At 37.1% G+C, this 22487-nt stretch overlaps 3 protein-coding genes across 3 annotated transcripts; all 3 read left to right on the forward strand.

Moving 5' to 3' along the window:
* Positions 1–4894: 4894 nt before the first annotated feature.
* Positions 4895–8623, forward strand: LOC131315497 (uncharacterized). The gene is made up of 5 exons (XM_058344588.1): positions 4895–5153; positions 7533–7647; positions 7734–7823; positions 8036–8134; positions 8274–8623. Exons 1-5 carry the CDS (start codon positions 5086–5088, stop codon positions 8370–8372), a joined length of 471 nt encoding a protein of 156 aa, XP_058200571.1. The 5' UTR covers positions 4895–5085; the 3' UTR covers positions 8373–8623.
* A 4475-nt stretch (positions 8624–13098) lies between these two features.
* Positions 13099–16247, forward strand: LOC131315498 (1-aminocyclopropane-1-carboxylate oxidase homolog 1-like). Its single transcript, XM_058344589.1, has 3 exons — positions 13099–13809; positions 14567–14888; positions 15812–16247. Exons 1-3 carry the CDS (start codon positions 13280–13282, stop codon positions 16061–16063), a joined length of 1104 nt encoding a protein of 367 aa, XP_058200572.1. The 5' UTR covers positions 13099–13279; the 3' UTR covers positions 16064–16247.
* A 2985-nt stretch (positions 16248–19232) lies between these two features.
* On the forward strand, positions 19233–22135 carry LOC131315499 (1-aminocyclopropane-1-carboxylate oxidase homolog 1-like). Its single transcript, XM_058344590.1, has 3 exons — positions 19233–19937; positions 20441–20762; positions 21737–22135. The coding sequence occupies exons 1-3, from the start codon at positions 19408–19410 to the stop codon at positions 21986–21988; spliced, it is 1104 nt and encodes a 367-aa protein (XP_058200573.1). The 5' UTR covers positions 19233–19407; the 3' UTR covers positions 21989–22135.
* Positions 22136–22487: the final 352 nt, after the last annotated feature.

Here is a 22487-nt window from a genome sequence, read left to right on the forward strand (position 1 = left end):
CAATATTAGTGATTGATCACATAATAATGAAGTGTATTATGACTATTTTTAGCAGTCATAGTTGAAGTTAAATAATTCTCAGGTATGAGAAATTTAATTTCTAACATCAATACTTTCCTAGCTTACGTGATATTAGCTATGTATTAGTACAATCTCAATTTGTTCATATATGTATCTCAAAAAAAAAAAAGGTTTATCATTTATACTTGTTTCATTGACCGGTACTTTTTCTTTTTCTTTTTCTTTTTTTGGTGAAAGTCACTGTAATTATATTAGCATATTGAAAAATGAGTTGAACTCGCGATTAATTCTTAATATAATGGTGATAAGTATGTCACATACCAATAAGTATTTTAATTACTATGCCGTCATAAGCTTAGACCCGTATGTTTTTCAATTAAATTGTCTCCTTTACTTATTGGTGTGCTGGCATAGCAGATAAATATATATGTTATAAACTTATAATATTAAATAGCCCCAAATCATAAAGTCAAAAGAAAAACGAAAATCACAACCATCAGAATAGAAGATCTTCAACAATCGAGATACATGTAGGCCTGTCAATGGGCCGGATCCGATCCGGATCCGACATGACACAATCCGATCCGGATCCGATAAGACTCAAATCCGATAGTGAGAATCCGGATCCGATCCGAAAATCCGAATCCGATCCGGAAACTTTTTTTACTTTAAAAATTTTAGCAAAAAAAAAAATATTTTTTTCAAAAAAATTATTTTCCGAAAAAAAATTTAAAATAAAAAATAAAAATAAAAATATAACTTCTTAAACATTTTTTTTTTCAAAATAAAAATTTTACTATTTTTTTTAAAAAAAATAAAGTTCGGATTCGAATTGATAACGGATTTAATCCGATCCGATCCGGATCCGTATTGAATTACCTGATTCGGATTATCGAATTATTGGATCGATGTTATCGGATTCGGATCCGGATCCGGATCGAATTTTTCGGATCGGATCCGGATCGGATCCGGTCCATTGACGGACCTAGATACATATACTCAACTAGACATTTGATTTCTCGTATGCAATAGTTGGGTAAATATCTCAATTTCCATGAATAATTTATATAATAATGTCAATATATATATGCCCATCCATATTTATTCAAGCCAATTATATATGTTGAGTACTCAACGTCCAGATAAAAAAGTTTTAATGTTCAAGGCATGTTTTAGTTTGTAAGATTGTTAACCACAAATTGACTAAATATGTGAAATAGTCTATCTGCACGTCCATTTGTGTGGAAAAAGTACTACTCCTCCGTTGCAAGATAATTGTACGTCTTAATTGCACTGTTATCACGCTTTTGAGAAATTGTTTATATATTGCAATTTATAATATATTTGTTTAGGAGAACTAAGAAAATTCTATCAGATTCATATGGTATAAAAATTTACTTTAAGTTAATTAATAAAAATGAGTTTTTTTAAGAGGTGCAAATAGTACAACATATATGGACAATAATTTTGGGAGGGAGAGAGTAAGTGACTAGATGCATGATTATTGCGTGCATGTATTGATATTGGAACCTCTTTTTGTGTCCAAGCCAAACTTTTTACCATTGTGAGGATTGAACTGTCATTTCATGAGTGGCTGATTTATGAAATATTAAAATCTCACAACTACTCTTGTCAAAAAAAAAAAAAAAATCTCACAACTACCATGGAAAGGAGATCACAAGGGGATGGAGTACTGCTTTGTAAAATTAAATGTTATAATGGACAAGTTGATGAAAGTCTCAGCCTCTTCTTCAAGGCAATATGGGAGCATTTATAGTGCGTCACATGTAGCTTAATAAAAGTACGTCTTTTATTTTTGAATGGCAAAAAAATTTTCTTTAATATTTGAAATTGTTACAAAGACTAATAAGACAAGGAGAACGGCATCGTATTGTATCAAAGCGAACGGAATCCTTATAGCCACGCTCACAAGGTAACTACACGGGTCGTCCCTCGTTCCACCCCTGAAGGATAAAAGTATGCAATCTGGTTACATAACTGTGTAGGTACGTACTGAAAATTAGATAAAATAATTTAGCGAGATTACACATGAATCCCACAAAGAAAGCGACAGAGTACTGGAAGAGAATCTCTTCTGATATGATCTTAATTAATAATTAGTCTTCTCTCATTTAGATACATAGGCAACATTTTTAAGGCCCACTTGCAGATTAATGCATGCAGTACTTCTGACTTGAGGTGGTGGCCGTGTGTATATAAGATGTTTTTTATAATCGGATGTCCAGGTCAACTTACGCGCACTTCGACTATCTACGGAACCTTGAAATTAACGACTGGCCAAATCCTCCAATGATTCCAAAGTTCGGAATGTTTCGGTATTTACTGCTGGGAATCTTGGGTTTCCTTTGAAAACTATTTGTTTTGATATTGCATCCAAAGACTACGACACAAATTTGAAAACATTAGAAAACGCACTCGATCAATCTGTGGTCCATTTTCAAAGGTATAGACTGGGACAAACGGGTATCTGTCCATGTTCATTTGACCACTATATTTTGTTTGTCAATTTTAATTGGCTTCAACTCGATAAGATCAGATCGATCGATGGCGAAGAGCCCGAATACTAGGCGGCGCAATTGAAAAGAATGTACATATAAACTTTCCGGTATGTTTGTTCGATGACACTACTCGTAAAAGGATTAATTAGTAGCTAGTTTAATAGGATAGGTAATCTCATACTCTATATATGGTATCGACACATTGTGAGATCAATTCCGACGCATGTTTAATCCAGACGATAGAGATTCTGACCAAATACGTAATTCAGTGCTCATATTCGATAAACAAATGAGCCTTCAATATATGTACTTAAAATTTGATGATTCAAGCAATGAAGTTTCTTTGATGGTAGATGGTAAACGTCAATGAAGTTTCTTTGTTATTGGGTCATCTCTTTCAATGAAAGTTTCTTTGTTGGTAAATGGTAAACGTCAATGAAGTTTCTTTGTTAACGGGTCATCTCTTTCAAAGAAGTTTCGAAAAATGACGACCCAGGACGTGTTTTGATAATTAAAATTCGTTAAGGATATTTTCAGCATTAATAAATATTCTCAATTTGTCCTTGGCGGATATTAATTATAAAAACATGTCATTGGCCGTTATTTTCCCATGAAGTTTCTTGGTAAAATATAGACGTCAACGTTCAATTTAGTAAAACTGGATTCAGTTGGTATTTGTGGAATCAATATTCAAAGTCTTTTTTTGGAACATGACAAATTGCATTCAAACCCCAAAGACCATACAAGCGATTTCATCGCATAAATAGAAATCAACCAAAAAATACTAATCACTTTTAGGCCCCAATTTTTCCTAAATTTTTGGTAATCTTTTTATTTTTATATTGTTTTTCATTTTTTTTTCCTGAATTTTTATTAGATTCATGTTATATTTTTTGGATTAATCATCTATTTTGAGAGGAGTTTAAAAAGTAAAAAATTATGATTAAAAGCAAAAAAAATCAATGAAGACGAAAATATACCAAATAACTAATGTTTTCGGTATTTTTGTCTTCTTATATGAAAATTTTCAACTTTGTTTCATATTATTATATTTTTCTGGTTCTTCTTGTTAAAAGAAATGACTAATTTCAAAAATTACTACAAACACCTAAACTAAAAATTACAAAAAGTAAAAAGAATACTGAAAAAATACCTAACAATAAACTTAAAGAGAATGAGGCCTTTAGACACAACTAGCGATTGAACATTACGATCTGAAATGACACATACTAGAAAGTAGAGGAAAAACGAGTTAGAAGTAGAAAATGCACGTATCAAAAAAACAAGTAAAGGAGTTCCTTCGGAGACATCCGATAAAATTGGAGAGATACAGAGGAAAAGAAGTAAAGAGCAAACATCCACCGGGGTTTGAAGTCTAAAGCAACAAAAGTACGAGGGTAGTTACGAGAAATCTCACTAGAAGGAGGACTTCCATAATCTCAGAAGTTCGAAATGAAGTCGTTCTTTTTTATGGGGGAAAAAAATCACTCTTTCGAAAAATTATTCAATGGAGCTACTTTGTTGCCGGCTCCCTAGGCGTTTGAATTTTAAAATTTTTATTTTATATATATCTGAATTTAAATATTATTAATAATTATTTGTGTATAACTATTTATTTTTAATATTAATAATTTTGATTTAATTTGATAAAAAAATCAGTTGAAGTGACTTAAGAAAAAAACAAAATAATTGGTATATTTTAACTGTATAAGGTTAGAATCATTTCAACGTATAAATATAATGTATTAGAAAGCAAAAACATTATGATAAAATAAATATGGGTTTCGATAAAAAATATGTGTTTATTAAGCTGGCCCCTCCGAGTTCAAAATCTTAGCTCCGCCACTGGCTCCTGGGACACCGTCACATGATGTTCCAAACGTTTTTTTCACTACATATGTGTGTGTACTCATCACAAAGTGTACAAAGCTCACACAAAAATATAGCATAGAAAAATTTGGGACACCATCATGTGGTGCCCCAAGGGCATAAAATAATTACTTTGTTCATCCCCATTTGCCAAATATCGTACTCCACAGTGTTTTGTTGTCCATTAATTTGATAAAAATATTTGTAAAATCTTGTGTATTGTACGTCTTTCGTTAATTTTTAAATATTTTAATTAAATTATTATTATTTGAACAGAAGTACGCTATATATATATATATATATTAAAAATAATAAGAAAAAAAACAAATCAACACGCTGTTATTGATTATTTTCATAAACTCGAATATCATTGGTTTCGTGGACGTGTTAAGCAACGAGTAATCTCTCCCCAACACGGCAACACGTATCACTTGTCCGGAACGAGTATACCGTGTTTACCGTGGGGTCGCGCGTACAATATCCGCAGACTAAATTTGAACGCCGGTGTGGGTCTTTAAATACTCTCTCTCTCTCTCTCTCTCTCTCTCTCATCATAGTACAAAGGAAGCCCCTCGATTCACTCCTCGCATCTCTGTGCGCTGTCTCGATTCCCAGAGAGAGAGAAACACAGAGATTTTAGACAAGGGACAGGGAGAGAGGAAGAGCAGCAGCATCAATGGCGTTCGTGTCGTTCCTCGGGAGAGTCCTGTTTGCTTCTGTCTTCATACTCTCCGCCTGGCAAGAGTAAGATTTTTCTTTTCGCTTCTTCACTCTGCTTCTTATCAGATCTCCTTTGTTCGAACTTTTTCTCTCTGTATTCGCTAATGTGTTCAGAATTTCGGTGGCTTATTGTCTGTCGTTCGTGATTTTGCACCTGCTTGTCAGATTTTAGGGTTTATAGCCACTTTTGGCAAGATTTTTGTTGTGAGTGTTTTTCTTTCTCTCTTTTTTTTTTTGACCAGACGGTAGAACGTTAGTTTGATAGTTAGTTGGATTACTACAAAGGGTCCAACCGATGCTCCATCAACTCGAATCCACGACCTGAGCGCTCAAATCCAAGGGGAAAGATCACTTAGCTAAAGCCTAAGGTCTGTTGTGAGGGTTTACATGGTAGATTTGGGAAGTGGGTAGTCTACTTTATCTTGGATCTTGTTTATTTGAACTGACATTGGTTTACCCGTTGAATTTATTAACCTTTTCCGTCTCTAGTTAGCTCTATCACTCTGTTTTTTTAGAGCTAATATATTAGGGTTTCTTGAAATGTGCTAACTTAGATGATTTGCAAAATGTGGTTGGGCATTGTATTCAGGTGCAGCTGTAAGATTTTAACTCAGTGGCGACAAAAATATAGTATTAAAGAACATTTTGTATACAAGACACTATATAAGAAATAGTTTTGGTTGAGAACTTATCTGCCCTACGTACTCACGGATTGAAGTGACTTTTCATCTAGTAGATTTGTACGAATGATCCAATATAGACAATATTAAAGGAATATCAAATTAATTATGTGCCAAAAAGTATAAAATTTTGGTGCATCCTGTGGCTGCTCTAGGAATTTAGGTCACGGTTTACATTAAGAATGTGAGTCGTAATATAAGCTTCTCGAATCATAACAAAAGAGAAAGTACTGTTTTTTTTCTTCCTATTCTTTTGTTATATGGTCTTCAGTTGCTCAAAAGTACTTGATTTGTGAATACGAGATGGAACCATTGAATGTGAAATTTAGTGGGTTCAAAGCTCATCTTTGGTTTCTCTTAGGAAAAAAATTATTGCAGAGCTTTGAGTCTAGTTTTGTTATGGACTTATTGTTTTTCTGTAGAAACAATTTTTGTCATAAGGTCATCAGAAGAGAGTATGTACTACATAATTATGACGTTTATGTGATGCGTCTTCTGGTCTTCACTTTTTTGGATAATTAGTGACGAGGCATAATTAATAATTGAGAGTAAAGTTTTGTTTATGACATTGAACTAACTTTATTGGAGTTCTGTTTGGGTTGGCAGCTGGCCATCGTCACATCTGGGGTTTGTAAAGGTTGACCGAAACTTTTGGGAACTGTGGTCGTTGTTTACTGGAAAGAAAGGATTATGGGGTACCTGGATCTTATGGGAAAATTGAATTCATTGTGAACAGCCAACTTCAGTATCTCTTTTATTGCTTAAATAAGATTTTATATGCACATATTATTATATCTTTGTTACCCTTCCATTCCCTTGTGCATTTCTGAATTGTCTGTGGGTGTTGGAAATTAGTTGTCTGCTCTTGTAGTTCTTTGCTTTACTTTCCAAACAGAAATGTTCTCTGTGGTTGTATGTGGAAATTGGAATGTCTATTGTAAGAGTAACGAAGCATTGTTGGGGCAGACTTCCTTTTCTATTTCCTTCAAAGTATGGGTCCTCTAAAGTAGACTTGAAAGTGGAGTTTGTTAGCCAACTTCTTGCCCTAGAAGGCATCCGAGGTAATTGGAGATATTGGGTTCAACTCATATTAGGCAATTGAGCGTTTATAGCTAGTTGGCTACTAGGCACCATCACACACTACGTATAGGGATTGAAAAACATTTAGCATTGTGGAGATTGTACATGACTCGGATGTACTCATATAACATGAAACAGTCACTTGTTTCCAGTTGTACCAATTGCCGTGTTCACTACGACAATTTGCCTGCAGCCCCTAGCATTGGTTAGCTGTATTGGTACGACTTTGCGATGTTTTCTGTGCAAAACTTTGTTGCATGTTATGAGTCTCAGTTTAGGAGGATGTTTTTCCGAAGAAGCTCAATATGTTAGTTGCTTACTAGTTCTGTGTATTGATGGAAATTTACTTGACATAACTTGTTGATACAAGACAAACGAGAAGTTAAATTACATAGAGTGCTGTATTTGGTAATTGTCTCGTGTTAATAGATTTGATGCATTTGTGACATGGTATTTTTCTGTCATGGTGACGAGGAAATATTTTCTCTCACTCTTGAAAACATGAACCTTCTCTGAAAATTTTCCTTCTGGAGGCTTAGAGGGAAATGTTTGCGGCATGTTATTTGTTTATTTGGCTCAAGTTATTGATACGGAGATGTTTATGTCTCTATTTTGAACTAACATATTCTGTTCCTGCTTGTAGGTTTAATGAATTTGGCATTGACGGTGGGCCAGCGGCAAAGTCCCTGACTCCGAAGTTCGATATTTTCACTAAACATGTGTCAGTTCAGACAGGGCTGCAAGTGCCAGAGGTTGAAGTAAGAAATCTTTTTATATTCCCTGATTGCAATGACCTTAGCCACGTCCTTACAATAGCAGAAATAACCTGAATTGTCATTCACAGATCAAATATCTAGTTGCCGCAGCTATTGGTGTGAAGGCTCTCGGAAGCCTTCTTTTCGTCCTTGGCAGCTCTCTTGGAGCTTATCTGCTGGTCAGTCTCTCAACCTATTCAGTCTTCCTTCGATATCTAGCCAATCAAATCAATTTCCTTGGGTCTTCTAATTATTTTGGAAAATCCCAATAACACCTCACTGGGCTTTTAATAAAGTTGAAGTAGTATGTCAGTATTACTGTATGTAGAAAGTGCATAGAAGCATATGAAATTCAAAGGGAGGACCATTCATTTATTTTGTTCTTGTGCAGCTTCTGCACCAAGCAATTGCCACTCCACTCTTGTACGACTTCTACAACTACGATGTTGACAAGAAAGAATTTGCTCAGCTTTTTGTCAAGTTTACACAGGTCAGCAAATTAGATCCTATCTCCTGAGGAGCGTTGATTTCTTTGTTCATTTTCCATGCTTGGCATCCTCATGTCCGCCAATATCAGAAGAATCGGAATTGATCGTGTTTTTCTTTTCTCTTTTCCTTTTCTCTTGCAGAGCTTGGCATTGTTGGGGGCATTGCTCTTCTTTATCGGCATGAAGAATTCGATGCCGAGGAGAATCAAGAAGAAGGCTCCCAAAACTAAGACAGTTTGAGAGAGAAGGGAATGGGTTCGGGGTTTTTTGTTGTTGGTACTTGGTCTCTCAATGCCATTGTGAACTGGATTTCACTCAAAAACTGAAGGGCTGAGTTTCATATGCTTTGTAGAACACAGCAGACAGTTCTTGTTCTTCTTTTCCTTTTCGTCTAGGCTTATTTTGACCTTTCAACATTTAGGGTGTGAATTCTGATTCTGGATTTATGTGTTTTTTTCTTGGGAATTATTTACCACAGAGTATGAGGAAAAGGTCTGCCTTTACTCGCGCTTATTTGATGTATGGTCCATTTGATTTGGGATAAAATGTTTTGGAAAATATTTTTCACGATCATTGAAAAATGAGTTGATTTTGATGAAAATAAATTCTTAGTAGTATTTTTGTAAAGTTGGGTAATTTTTCCCCGGAAATAAAAGGAGAGTGAAGTGTCTCTTGGTTTGAGAACATGGTTAAAATTGGTATGATGCTTGCCTGATTCAGCATATTAACCAAGTTACAGAGGATTGTACCTACTGCTGAGGTGGAAATTTGGATAGTGCCAGTAGCATTCGTTACTAATTATTGGACCTTCAATGGAATACCATGCGAGATTGAATGCACGATAATTTCACAATGAACCCTACGTGGGTCATTCTTTGTCTTTTAATTGCATTATATTCTTTTGCAAACTTTATCGTACGTCATGCAATATGTTAGTAGTACCACGTGAAAATATCACACATTATTGCGAAACTTTACATACTTATTACATGCAACAGAGATAAGTTTGCAATCATCTTATCAACGTGGATCCTACCAAATAATAAGGTCCACCTGCATTGGGCTATTTTAAAAAAAAAAATTGATGAAAATGAAAATGCTGAATCTGCCTGACATGTTATGCCCAAATGTGGCTTCAACGGAATCCCAAGTGATAAGGCAGATTTTGGCTAGACCCATTAAAGTATCCCACTACTACTTTTTTCAATCGATAGAAGAGTTCATTTTTGCATCAGATATGGAGTATAAAGTACAAATTCAAGACACTACATCAATTGCAAGAGTTCACGAGACAACCAAACCCAACAATGTAACAAATACAAGAAATAAGCCCATTATAAGGTAAAGACAAAAAAAAGAAAGAAAGGAAAAGCTCTGTAAGGAAAGAACACTCATACACAGGTGAGAAGACTCGAACTCCTGACTGAGTTCTTGTCAACTGACCTGGCCCCAGTTGATTAATATCCCACTACTTGTCTCCTGTACTTTTGGTACTTGATCTCTCTAGAAAATCATAAGCAGGTATTGTGGGTTTTTTGAACTCATATATCCCTGTTTGTTATGCTTCTTTGAATGTCTCCATCACTAGTACTCAGTTGCATACATCAATCCTTCTCTAGATTCCGTAATAGCGGGAGTTTGGTGCACTGAGCTTGCCCTTTACTAGTACTCAGTTGCCATCGGTTTATAACTGACCCATGAGGCTATTGACAATTTTTTTTTTTTTGGTAATTAGCTATTGACATAATTCATAGGGCAGAAAATTACATGAATTCCCCAATTAATTAAACAGCTTAGGCCGAAGGTGTTATAAAGTTGGTTGGCTGATATATACTAATTGATAGGATAAAATTACATATAAATATGCAGAAAGCAAAATTAGCATTATGTTTAATCTTTAGCATATCCCGAGCAAAAATCGACTCCGGTCCGTTTTCTTGATCTTTGAGAGTATTTTTGGTGATTTAATTTTGAGTATGTCGAATAACTCCCAAGTCTATCAAAATCCTTGTGATTTATCCCTGGATTCATTTTTTTTAATTTATTATTATTGTTGTTATTATTTTTATTTTTATGGTTTTGAACTCAAAATCAGGTTGGAGGAAGCTCCTACGTATCAAGTCTCCTTACCCTCCATTCCCGCCCGGTTTCTCATTCGTGAGTCCACCTCGGGCCAAAGTAGATGATCGGAACTTTCACCTCGCTCAGAAGAATATCCCATAAAAACAAAAAAAAATTGCTAGGTCATCAATAGTTGTGTGAACAGATTTGTTTGGAAAAATGGATAGCAGATATAGTTTGAGACTTCAAACCGTCAACTTTTTATTGAGCAAGTCTTATTTGTTCATGGGACTCGGGTTCTTTACCGTCCAAATTTTGGACCGGACAAGACAGTCTATATATGGATCATACATTTGTTGTGCGCCACCAGGACCTCAAACCAAACACACGCGCGCGTGAATCAAACACGAGAGAAACACAAGTATTTCCGAGAGAAAATTTTCACTAAAGAACTCTCACTGAAGGCGAAAGATAAGCGTCCCCACACCGGAGCTCACACTCAACTCACAAATCTGGTTCTCTCCCTCACCACAGCTCTCACTCCCTCACAGCGCTCTATTCCACTGTGAAAAACGCCAACCAATTACAGGAGAATCACACAACCCAACAAAAGGCTCTCATTTAAATTTTAACGCCTCTGATTTCCTCTTCTGATCCCAGCTGCTGCCACTACAAATTTTAGAAGATAAGGCCTTAATTTGTGAGCCAATATAATCAATGATTCGTATTCGCTCAAAAAACTCTAACCGGTAAGAGTTCAGTCTCAAAGCAAATCCTAACCGTTAATCGTAGCAATGAACAATTCAGATTTGAACTGTCTCATCCAGTCTAAATTAAGGACCGGAGAGGATCCAATTCCTTGTTTCTGTATCCTTAAATGATTGATTGTCAGAGCATCTTTGGCCGTTGCTCCTTTTTTCTTTTTTTTGGAAAATGACGGCCAATGACGTGTTTTGATAATTAATATCCGTCAAGAACATTTTCAGCATTAACAAATGTTCTTAGTTCCTTGGCGGGTATTAATTATCAAAACACGTCCTGAGCTGTCATTTCCCCCCCTTTTTTTTCCCACTTAAACTAAAAAATTGAGTAAAACCTCTTCAAAACCCGTTCCTCTCGTTAACTCAAAATTATACCAAAGTGAGTTTTACTCAAATTTTAACTTAAATTTAGGGGGGCTTAATTCCTTGCTAAAATTTTAGAACACTGCTATTTGGCTCCAAATTTACAATTACACCATTACTAAAGCTTTTACGTACTCAATTTTTTTTTGTTTAGATTTGGAGTTGTCGAATTCGGAGTGCTTCAAGTCAAATGAAGCATTTGCTCAAATATTTACTCAAACTCGAGTAATGATCACTGCTAGCCCGGACATTTGAATTGCCCAAATCCAACCTCATGCTTTGTTACCCACCTACTATTAAGTCGTATAACAAAAAACAACAACATACAACTACACACACACACACACACACACACACATATATATATATATATATATATATATATATATATATATATATATCTCAATACATGTTGTTCCTTTAGCTTGAATAATATAAACAAAATCAACATCAAAATATAACCCATTATAATGCTTTATAATTAGGATGATTCGATTCAAATTAAATAATTTTCCTTGTATTTTTTAAAGCAAAATTTGTCAATTGGGTCATCGTACTTTATTTATCCAAGAACTTGGGGTCCGTTCATCTAACTTTTGATTATTTGACTTTTTGTGCTTTTTAGTTAATATATGTGACAAAAATAGTCTATCTCGAAAAACATAAAAAGTTTTAAAAAAATCCCAAAATGCTTTTAATGGAATGATGCCTCAAATTATTATTTTTTAACGGCAAAGAAAAATTTATTAACTAAAGGTTAAAAAGGATAGAAAGTACAAGCATCATAACGACGCCTCATTTCAATTGAGATCATAGCTAATCTATTTAATATGTCTTGTGAAATGGTAGTTCAAAGGTAAAAAAAAATCGCCTTAACTCTCTTGATTTTATTTTAACTATGACTTTTGTTTTTAATTAAAATGTAAGAACAAATCACATATACATTACTCCACTATTGTGTTTGTTAAGTTGAAAATTTCCAAAAATGTAATTTAGTATATTGTTTTTTGTAAAATTGTGGGTTGGGAGAAAAACAAAAAAAAGGTAGAACAAAAATAGAAAAATAAATTGTGGATTGGGAGAAAAACAAAGAATAAAGAAAAAAAAGGAAAGGAGATGACACGCCAAGGGATCAAACCTGGACCACTAGGACTCATATCAGAGTGCAGTGCCGTAACGCTAAGCAATTGCAGTACTGCCGTAACGCCAAGCAGTTGCCTTGCGCCAGATATGGGAAACTTGTTAGTAATATTTATATCTAACTTAATTTTTTTTTTTTTTGGAATGCCCCAGCCCAGGGGTTTGCCCAAGCCCGAGAGCTTGCGGGGCTTACCCCGGGGCTGGCCTTGGTAATGATATGGGCTTAGTTACATAATCTTTTAAAATGCCCTGCTCTCCCGCTCTCATTCCTTCTTCTCGCGGATTTTAATTGTTTAACATATGTTTCAAAGACATTTTTACTCTCACTCCCGCACCCGCACACGAATTATGTGACTTAGGATATGGGTAAAGTCTCGACAACTTTCATGAGATGGATGGTTGCGATTGTGTTCGTGAAATGGATCCACAAAAGATAAAATCAAGAGAGTTAAGGCGATTTTTATTTATTTTTTGGAATGGATCCACAAAAGATAATTTGAAAAGAACTGCAGGGTAAGGAAACCGGAGGATCTTCCTCCAATCATGAATTTTTCTTTTCTTCCCTCCAATCATCCGTGTTTGTTTCTTTAGTTCATTGTATGACATTTAACTTAAAATATAGTAACTGCATTTGATGTAACGTTTTTGCTTCATCCATTGGCAGACTTGTCTTCATTCTTCCTCAGTTAAAAATGGCTGGCTATCCCCGTCCCTTATCCTTTGATATATTCTAACCCATAAGGCAATCATAAGTCAAGTTTTTGGCATAGAATTCCATAAACTCCAGTTTCAGGCATAGAATCCCAATACCAAAGAAAGAAAATGGTTAGCACTGCAGAATCTCCAATTCCAACAAGCTACGACAGAGAAAGTGAATTAAAGGCCTTTGACGCCACAAAACTTGGCGTCAAAGGCCTGGTGGATTCCGGAATTTCCCAAGTACCACGGATTTTCATCCGAACACCAGAAAATTCCCAAAACCCGCCAAATCAGGCCAAAACCCAGTTCAGCTTTCCGGTCGTAGACCTTCATAACGTCCAAAAGGATCCGATCAGACACAAGGAGGTGTTGGAAAAAGTCCGGGAGGCGGCGGAGACTTGGGGTTTTTTCCAAGTGGTGAGTCATGGGTTGAGTGAGAGTGAGATAGAGGAGATGCTGGAGGGAGTTCATGGGTTTTTTGGACAAGAAAATGAGGTGAGAAAACAGTGGTACACAAGGGATTTGAACAGGCCATTTTTGTACAACAGTAATTTTGACTTGTATGGTGCTCCGGCGACGAATTGGAGGGATACTTTTAATTGCAGTGTGGCTCCTATGGCTCCTAATCCAGAGGATTTGCCACCACCTTGCAGGTATACAATGTAAAACTTGTACTATATACTTTTGGGTAATTCGGGTGTTCGGTCAGTTTGACTTTACACGCGCTTACGTTTCACCTATATGTCACCTATATGTGACATTTTTGGTAATTCCGAAATATAGGTGACGTTTCGGAAAGAAAAATGATTCACGGACAGAAAACGGCAATCACAAAATCATTTTGTTGCGGCACTTTTCTAAACTTTTAGCCGTAATAATGAATGTGTTAAGTGTTCATTTGTGTCACTGTAAATCCAATCATGAACGTTAAATTTTGACCAAATTTTTTTCAACCAAGTGTGGATACGCGGGCACCTTGGATAGGGGTGGGTAACGTGTCGTGTTCGTCTCCTGTTTCTGTCAAAATTCTCTCAATTCTAAACCTGATCTGTTTAGCTTTTCGTATTATCATATCATGTCATATTCATGTTCCGTGTCAGAGATAACCGAACCTAACCCGCTAACTTCGTGTCTGGTTCGTGTCGTGTTATCGTGTCCTTTCATAAATTCCCACCCCATGCTGTGTCGTGCCGTGTAATCTTGTGTTTGTGTCAGAATTCTCTCAACCCTAACCTGATCTCTTTAGCTTTTCGTGTTATTGTGTCATGTCATATTTTTGTTCTGTGTCGGAAATAGCCGACCCTAACCCACAAACTTCGTGTCGGAAATTCTCACCCCTAACCTTGGATATATAGTTCAATTTCCAGTAAAAGAAAACAGAGACTCCCAGTACTAATAAATTTCTCACAGACACATTCTACTGGAGTACTCCAAGAAAATCCAGAACTTAGGCAACACACTGTTTGAGTTACTGTCAGAGGCTCTTGGGCTCAAGCCAAACCACCTCAAAGAAATGGAGTGCACTGAAGGTCTTGTTATATTGGGCCATTACTACCCAGAATGCCCCCAGCCAGAGCTGACAATGGGCACAAGCCCACATGCTGATGATGACTTCCTCACTGTGCTGTTGCAAGATCATATTGGGGGACTCCAAGTTCTTCACCAGAATCAGTGGGTTGATGTCCCCCCGACCCCTGGTGCTCTGGTGGTCAACATTGGTGATCTTCTACAGGCAAGTCTTTTGTGCTATACGATCCCAAAAAACTTGTAGAAAACGTATAAAAGAACGATGTGGCTAGATTGTGTGCCTATAGAGATATCAACCATTTTACAGGCACACACAAGAGTCTTGCACTCGCACTCACGTGTTCACTGTGGCCCTGGTGCAGTGTGGGGGGACTCGTACTGAATGTGTGTGCGCGCGCGCGCTCATACTAGCATTTCTCTTAAGATACATCTATACCACATCATTCAGGTGAAACACTCAGTAAAAAGTAAGATTCTGAAAAAGAATAACTATTTCCTTCATCCATTGGTAAAACGAACAAAGCTAATTAAGGCTTGAGTTGTGTCTCGAATGCTAAAAGTTCGTTTGAGATTGACAATTTAGTTTTTATAAGCCAAACTTGAACACATTTTGAAGCTTCTTAATTTTCTGAAATTGGCACAAAGCTGTCTCAATAGCTTTGTAAAATGGACTTCCAAGTTACTCAGGTTGTTTGTGATCGGCTTAACTGAAATTCGTTAGAGATTGGCTTTAAAGATGGACAAGACATTTTTGAAAGGTTAGTTAAGTTTCAAATCTAGCCACTCACTGCTCGGCTCGGCTCTCCTTGCCTATAGACCAAATCATAGCGCATCATAAAGATTTAAAAATGGTATGCTATGCTTTTGGCTTGAGGTCTTTATCTGCAATAAAATCATCAATAACAGATTATAATGTTCTTCGAAAAGTTACTTAACTCCTTGCATCTTTGAATTCAAAGTTCATTATGGAATTCAAGTTCTATACAAGTAGGTGATCAAGTCTAAACTATGCAACATTAAGGCATTTAACATATCCTGTTGGCAACTTTTTAAGATGAAAAATGGAACATCGTCTTCTGAAGTAGCTGTAATTGTGATTTGACATTGTTCATCATTTGAATCCTTCAGCTTGTGTCAAACGACAAGTTCAAAAGCGTTGAGCACAGAGTTCTAGCAAACCGCGTCGGTCCAAGAGTGTCAGTGGCATTCTTTTTCACCACAGGAAGGATGGCCCCTTCAAGGTTGTATGGACCCATTAAGGAGTTGTTATCAGAAGAGAATCCCCCAAAGTACAGGGAAACTACAACAGCAGAGTATTCATCCTACTTGATGGCCAAAGGACTTGGTGGAACTCCTGCACTGTTGAATTTCAGGCTCTAAACTAGCCAAAATGACAAAGAAATCATTTGGTTTCTATCTGTGATTACATATGGTATGTGTTCTCCATTGATATGTTTGTGTGAGTTGTACCAAAAATTGATATGTTGTGTGAGGCTGAGTTTCCCTAAAAAGGACAATTTGCTGTTTAGTTTGATATTTATTCAAACTTTTTCAGTGTTTGTTAGTTTGGCGTCAAACTTTCACGAATTCTTGGTACGAGAAGTGACCAAGATTGGAAACAGGTCAGAGCAACTCGAAAATTGCATGATCGCTACTGTGATACTTTACAACTTCCTTGAATTTTCGATTGTACATGCAAAACTCGTACTCAACTAAGGTGGCCTTTTTCTGCAAGGCCCTGAAAGTTAGTAGTAGTTGTTGGAACATTTCCAAAATATTTAATGGATATTAAATGTAAATATTGGTGAACGGTTTTAATCTAAAAGGTGTGTCTATTCAGGTTATATGAATGGACATAGTTATTGGATTTAAAGGCAAAAGATGTGTCTATTCAGGTTAAATGAATAGACATGATCTCATCAAAAGGTAAGACTATTAGGATCCCATGAATAGACATGACTATTGGGATTAAATCAAAAGATGCGATATTTGGCTAAAAGTCATGATCCGTGCCTATATAAGGGCAAGGGGTTCTACCAGTTGGAGGGGAGATAATCAGAATCATTCTGATTGTTGTTTCTGTCTAGAATTATCTCCTACGATTATACTTGAGGGGCTCGCAAAATCCAAAGGTATTCGAGTCTCTCTTCGTTTGTGCATAACGCAGTTAGACAACAATTGGAAACTGGGCTTCATTTTATCTTGGAGGCGGCTTCGCTGTAACCCGGTGCACACCGAATTATCTCGAATTGGTGGGGGCAAATATCGTCTTAAAGATAGTGACATAGTAACGTGACTTGAAACATCTCTGTTTATCCACTTTCATCAACCACGACGACTTTTGCACCAACAGTAGTATCCATTTTAAAGTTAGTAGTGGTATCAATTCATTTTTATCATCGTACGTAGATACCTATTATCTTTCTAATTTTAGAGTGCTAATTGTTCGTGTAAAAACTCTAATTAATCAAATATCTACAACCATTATATAATGAAATATCATGTATATACGATTTGAGAAAAATGGAGGGTTACAATTCTGATTGGTCATTGTACTCGGGATATATCGAGTTAGTTCAGCGCAAAACATATCGATATCTTATAACTTGGTTTTTGTCCACTCGACTTCTTAAATGAACAGGTCGGATCATGCATTTGGGATTCTCATCGGGTTCTAATTATCAGCATCACACTGGAAAAACATGGTTTCTACGAGTTGACAACTATATCTTGCCCGATCTGATGGGCCTACTGCACATCAGCCCGCACTCCCACATGGGCAAAGGCCATATTCGTCGGTCCCTGTTGGCGAACAAGTATTGTGCTATGGAACACCATTCCCGTCCAGTTTCTCTCTCGGGCGTACTGCACAAAATCATGCATGTTGGAGGAAGCTCCTATCAAGTCTCCTAGCTTACCCTCCATTCCCGTCCAGTTTCTCTCACGGGAATCCGCCCTGAGCCAAAATCGATAATCGGAACCTTCACCTCGCTCAGAAGAATATCACATAAAAAAATAATTGATAGGTCATCAATAGTTGTGTGAACAGATTTGTTTGGAAAAATGGATAGGAGATATAATTTGAGACTTCAACTGTGAAACTTTTTATTGAGGAAGTCTTATATGTTCATGTATCCATAAATCCTTGCCCTTGCTCCCTTTTTTTCTCACTTAAAAGTAGAAAATTGAGTACAAACCCTTCAAAAGTCACCCCTCTCGTCGACTCAAAACTATATCAAAGTGAATTTTACTCAAATTTCAAACCCTTCAAAAGTCACCCCTCTCGTCGACTCAAAATTATATCAAAGTGAGTTTTACTCAAATCAAGAGGGCTTAAATCCTTGCTCAAATTTTAAAACACCATGTTGCAGCTCGCAAATTTACAATTATACGATTACTATAGCTTTTACTCAAAATTTTGTTAGATTTGGAGTTGTCAAATTTAGCGTGCTTCACATCAAATGAAGCTTTTGCTCAAATATTTACTCAAAACTGAGTAACGGCACGAATTTAGTCACATGATCCTTTAAAATACCTTGCGCTCCTGCTACTCCTCGCACTCTCATTCTTTGCTCTCGCGGATTTTAGTTGTTTATGATGTGTTTCAAATAGGCTTTTACACTCATGCACCCGCACACGAATTATGTGACTTAGGATATGGGAAAAGTCTCAACAACTTTTATGAGATGGATGATTGCGATTGTGTTCATTAACGTGGAATGAATCCACAAAAGAAAATAAATTTGAAAAGAACTGAAGGGTAAGGACAATCATGGATTTTTTTTTCCCAGGTTTAGTTCATGTCCAAATTTTTAATGGTCCAGTCCGGTCCAGTTTTGGGCCGTTGTGGGCCCGAGACTGACCCACAACGATGATCGAAATCGTTCATTTTATAGAGCTCGTCGAATATGTCATCCACGCCAAAAATTAGCTTGATTGAACATCAATAGGTACATGAAAGAAATAGATTTGTACAAGAAAAAAACGGGCAATTATTAATTTAATTTCAACTTAATTTTTGTCATCTCTTTTTTCTTGTACAAATCTGTTTCATCCATGTATCTATTGATGTTCGATCAAGCTAATTTTTGGCGGAGATAACATATTCGACGAGCTCTACAAAATGAACGATTTCGATCATTGTTGTAGGCCCGGGATGGGCCCACAACGGCCCAAAACTGGACTGGACTAGACCATTAAAAAACAGGATATGAACTAAAACCCTTTTTTCCCCCTCCAATCATGTTTGTTTGCGTTGTTTTGTCTGCCTAGTTCATTGTGAAAATTTTTAAATGTCAGGTGAGTACCACGTGATACTCGCTCGGCGCATCCGAACCGCTCATTGTTTTTGGACGAATCAAATTTGGAGAGAGAGAAAGTGTTGGGGTAAGAGGAGAAAGAGAATTTCAATCCGAGCTGTCCAAAAATATATTGAACGGCCCGAATGTGCCGAACGTATACCACATGGGATATGCCCACCCGGTACCGAAAAATTTCTCAGTTCATTGTATGACATTTAACTTAAAATATAGCTGCATTGATGTAACGTTTTTGCTTCATCCATTGGCAGACTGTCTTCATTCTTTCTTCTTCAGTCAAAAATGGTTGCTATCCCCATACCGTATCCTTTGATTCTAACCCATAAGGCCATCACAAGTCAAGTTTTGGCATAGAATTCCATATATCTTGTTTCATTCATAGAATCCCAATACCCAAGAAAGAAAATGGTTACCACTGCAGAACCTCTAATTCCAACAAACTACGACAGAGAAAGTGAATTAAACGCCTTCGACGCCACAAAGCTTGGCGTCAAAGGCCTAGTGGATTCCGGAATTTCCCAAGTACCACGGATTTTCGTCCGAACACCAGGAAAATCCGAAAACCCACCAAATCAGGCCAAAACCCAGTTCAGCTTTCCAGTCATAGACCTTCATGACGTCCAAAAAGATCCAATCAGGCACAAGGAGGTGTTGGAAAAAGTCCGGGAGGCAGCGGAGACGTGGGGTTTTTTCCAAGTGGTGAGTCATGGGGTGAGTGAGAGTGTGATGGAGGAGATGCTGGAGGGAGTTCATGGGTTTTTTGGACAAGAAAATGAGGTGAGAAAACAGTGGTACGCAAGGAATTTGAAGAGGCCATTTGCTTACAACAGTAATTTTGACTTGTACAGTGCTCCGGCGACGAATTGGAGGGATACTTTTTACTGCAGTGTGGCTCCTATGGCTCCTAATCCAGAGGATTTGCCACCACCTTGCAGGTATACAATGGAAAACTTCTAATGTATACTTTTGGGTAATCAGGTGTTCGGTCCGTTTGACTTTACGCGCACTTACATTTTACCTATATATCATGAAGTTACAGATGATGGATCGGATGAAGTAATTTCTGTATTGAATATAATCAGAAATCAAAGATTTTACATTTAAAATGCCATCAGAAATAATGTCGCGGTGATGTTTCGGAAGCAAAAATGATTCGTGGACAGAAAACGGCACCACAAAATCATTTTGTAGCGGCACTTTTTAAAACTTTTAGCCGTACTACTGAATCTGTTAGTGTTACATTTGTGTCGCTGAACATCTGATGAATGCTAATTTTGACCGAACTTTTTTAACCAAGCGTTCATATGCGGGCACCTTGGATATATAATTCAATTCGATATTGATATCCGGTCAAATAAATACACAGACTAGGTATAATGAGTTTTGTAAATGTTTGCACATCTGCACAAGCTCCTAGTACTAATCAATTTTCCCACAGACACATTCTCTTGGAGTACTCCAAGGAAATCCAGAGCTTAGGCAACACACTGTTTGAGTTACTGGCAGAGGGTCTTGGGCTCAACCCAAACCACCTCAAAGAAATGGGGTGCACTGAAGGTCTTGTTATATTAGGCCATTGCTACCCAGAATGCCCCCAGCCAGAGTTGACAATGGGCACAAGCCAACATGCTGATGATGACTTCCTCACTGTGCTGTTGCAAGATCATATTGGGGGACTCCAAGTTCTTCACCAGAATCAGTGGGTTGATGTCCCCCCTACCCCTGGTGCTCTGGTGGTCAACATTGGTGATCTTCTACAGGCAAGTCTTTCGTGCTACACGATCCAAATAAACTTATACTCCAGTAAACGTATAAAAAAGAACGATGTGGCAAGATAGTAGCCAATTGAAGCCTACCATTTTAAAAGAAAAAACCTATAGAGATATCAACCATTTTACAGGCACACACAAGAGTCTTGCACTCGTACTCACGTGTTCACCACGGCCCTGGTGCAGGGTGGGGGAACTCATAGTGAACGTGATGCGCACCTATGTGTCACACTAGCATTTCTCTTAAGATACATCTATAGTCTATACCACATCACGCAGATGAACATTCAGTAGAAAGTAAGATTCCGAAAAAGAATAACTATTTCCTTCATGGTAAAAGGAACCAAGCTACTTAAGGCTTGAGTTGTGTCGCGAATGCTAAAAGTTAGTTTGAGATTGACTTTTTTATGTTATAAGCTAAACTTGAATAAAATTTGAAGCTTCTTAATTTTCTGAAATTGGCACAAAGCTGTCTCAATAGCTTTTATGTAGTCCACATAAATGGAACACCAAGTTACTTAGGTTGTTTGTGATCGGCTTAACTGAAATTCGTTAGAGAATGGCTTTGAAGATGAACAAGCCATTTTTTGAAAGGTTAGTTAAGTTTTCAAATCTAGCCGCTCACTGCTCGGCTCGGATCTCCTTGCCTTTAGACCTAATCATAGAGCATTGCAAAAAATTTTAAATGGTTTAGCTATGCTTTTGGCTTGAGGTCTTTATCTGCAATAAAATCATCAATAACAGATTATAATGTTCTTCAAAAGTTACTTAACTCCTTGCATCTTTGAATTCAACGTTCATTATGGGATTCAAGTTCTATACAAGTAGGAAAGCAAGACCAAACTTTGCAACAATAAGGCATTTAACATATTTTGTTGGCAACTTTTTAAGATAAAAAATGGAACATCGTCTTCTGAAGTAGCTGCAATTGTGATTTGACATTGTTCATTATTTGAATCCTTCAGCTTGTGTCAAACGACAAGTTCAAAAGCGTTGAGCATAGAGTTCTAGCAAACCGCGTCGGTCCAAGAGTGTCAGTGGCATCCTTTTTCACCCCAAGAAGGATGGCCCCGCCAAGGGTGTATGGACCCATTAAGGAGTTGTCATCAGAAGAGAATCCCCCAAAGTACCGGGAAACTACAGCAGCAGAATATTCATCCTACTTGATGGCCAAGGGACTTGATGGAACTCCTGCACTGTTGAATTTCAGGCTCTAAACTAGCAAAAATGACAATGAAATCATTTGGTTTCTATGTTATGTATGGCATGTGTTCTCCATTGATGTCATGTGAGGCTGAGTTTCCCTTAAAAAGACAATTTGCCGTTTTGTTTGATCTTTATTCGAACTTTTTTCGCTTTTGTTAGTTTGGCGTCAAACTTTCACAAATTCTTGGTGCGAGAAGTGACCAAGATTGGAATCAAACAGGTCAGAGTGACTCAAAATTTGCATGATCGCTACTGTGATACTAAACAACTCCCTTGGATTTTCGATTGTACCTGCAAAACTCATACTTAACTAAGGTGGCCTTTATCCACAAGGCCCTGAAAGTTAGTAGTAGTATCCAATTGAGTGGACTTATCAGCATCACACTAGAAAAACAATGGTGTCTACCAGTAGACAACTATATCTTGCCTGATCTGATGGGCATACTTCACATCAGCCTGCACTCCCACATGGGTAAAGGCCATATTCGTCAGTTCCTGTTGGCGAAGAAG

This window comes from Rhododendron vialii, chromosome 2a (assembly GCF_030253575.1).
Source record: "Rhododendron vialii isolate Sample 1 chromosome 2a, ASM3025357v1".
Lineage (NCBI taxonomy): Eukaryota > Viridiplantae > Streptophyta > Magnoliopsida > Ericales > Ericaceae > Rhododendron > Rhododendron vialii.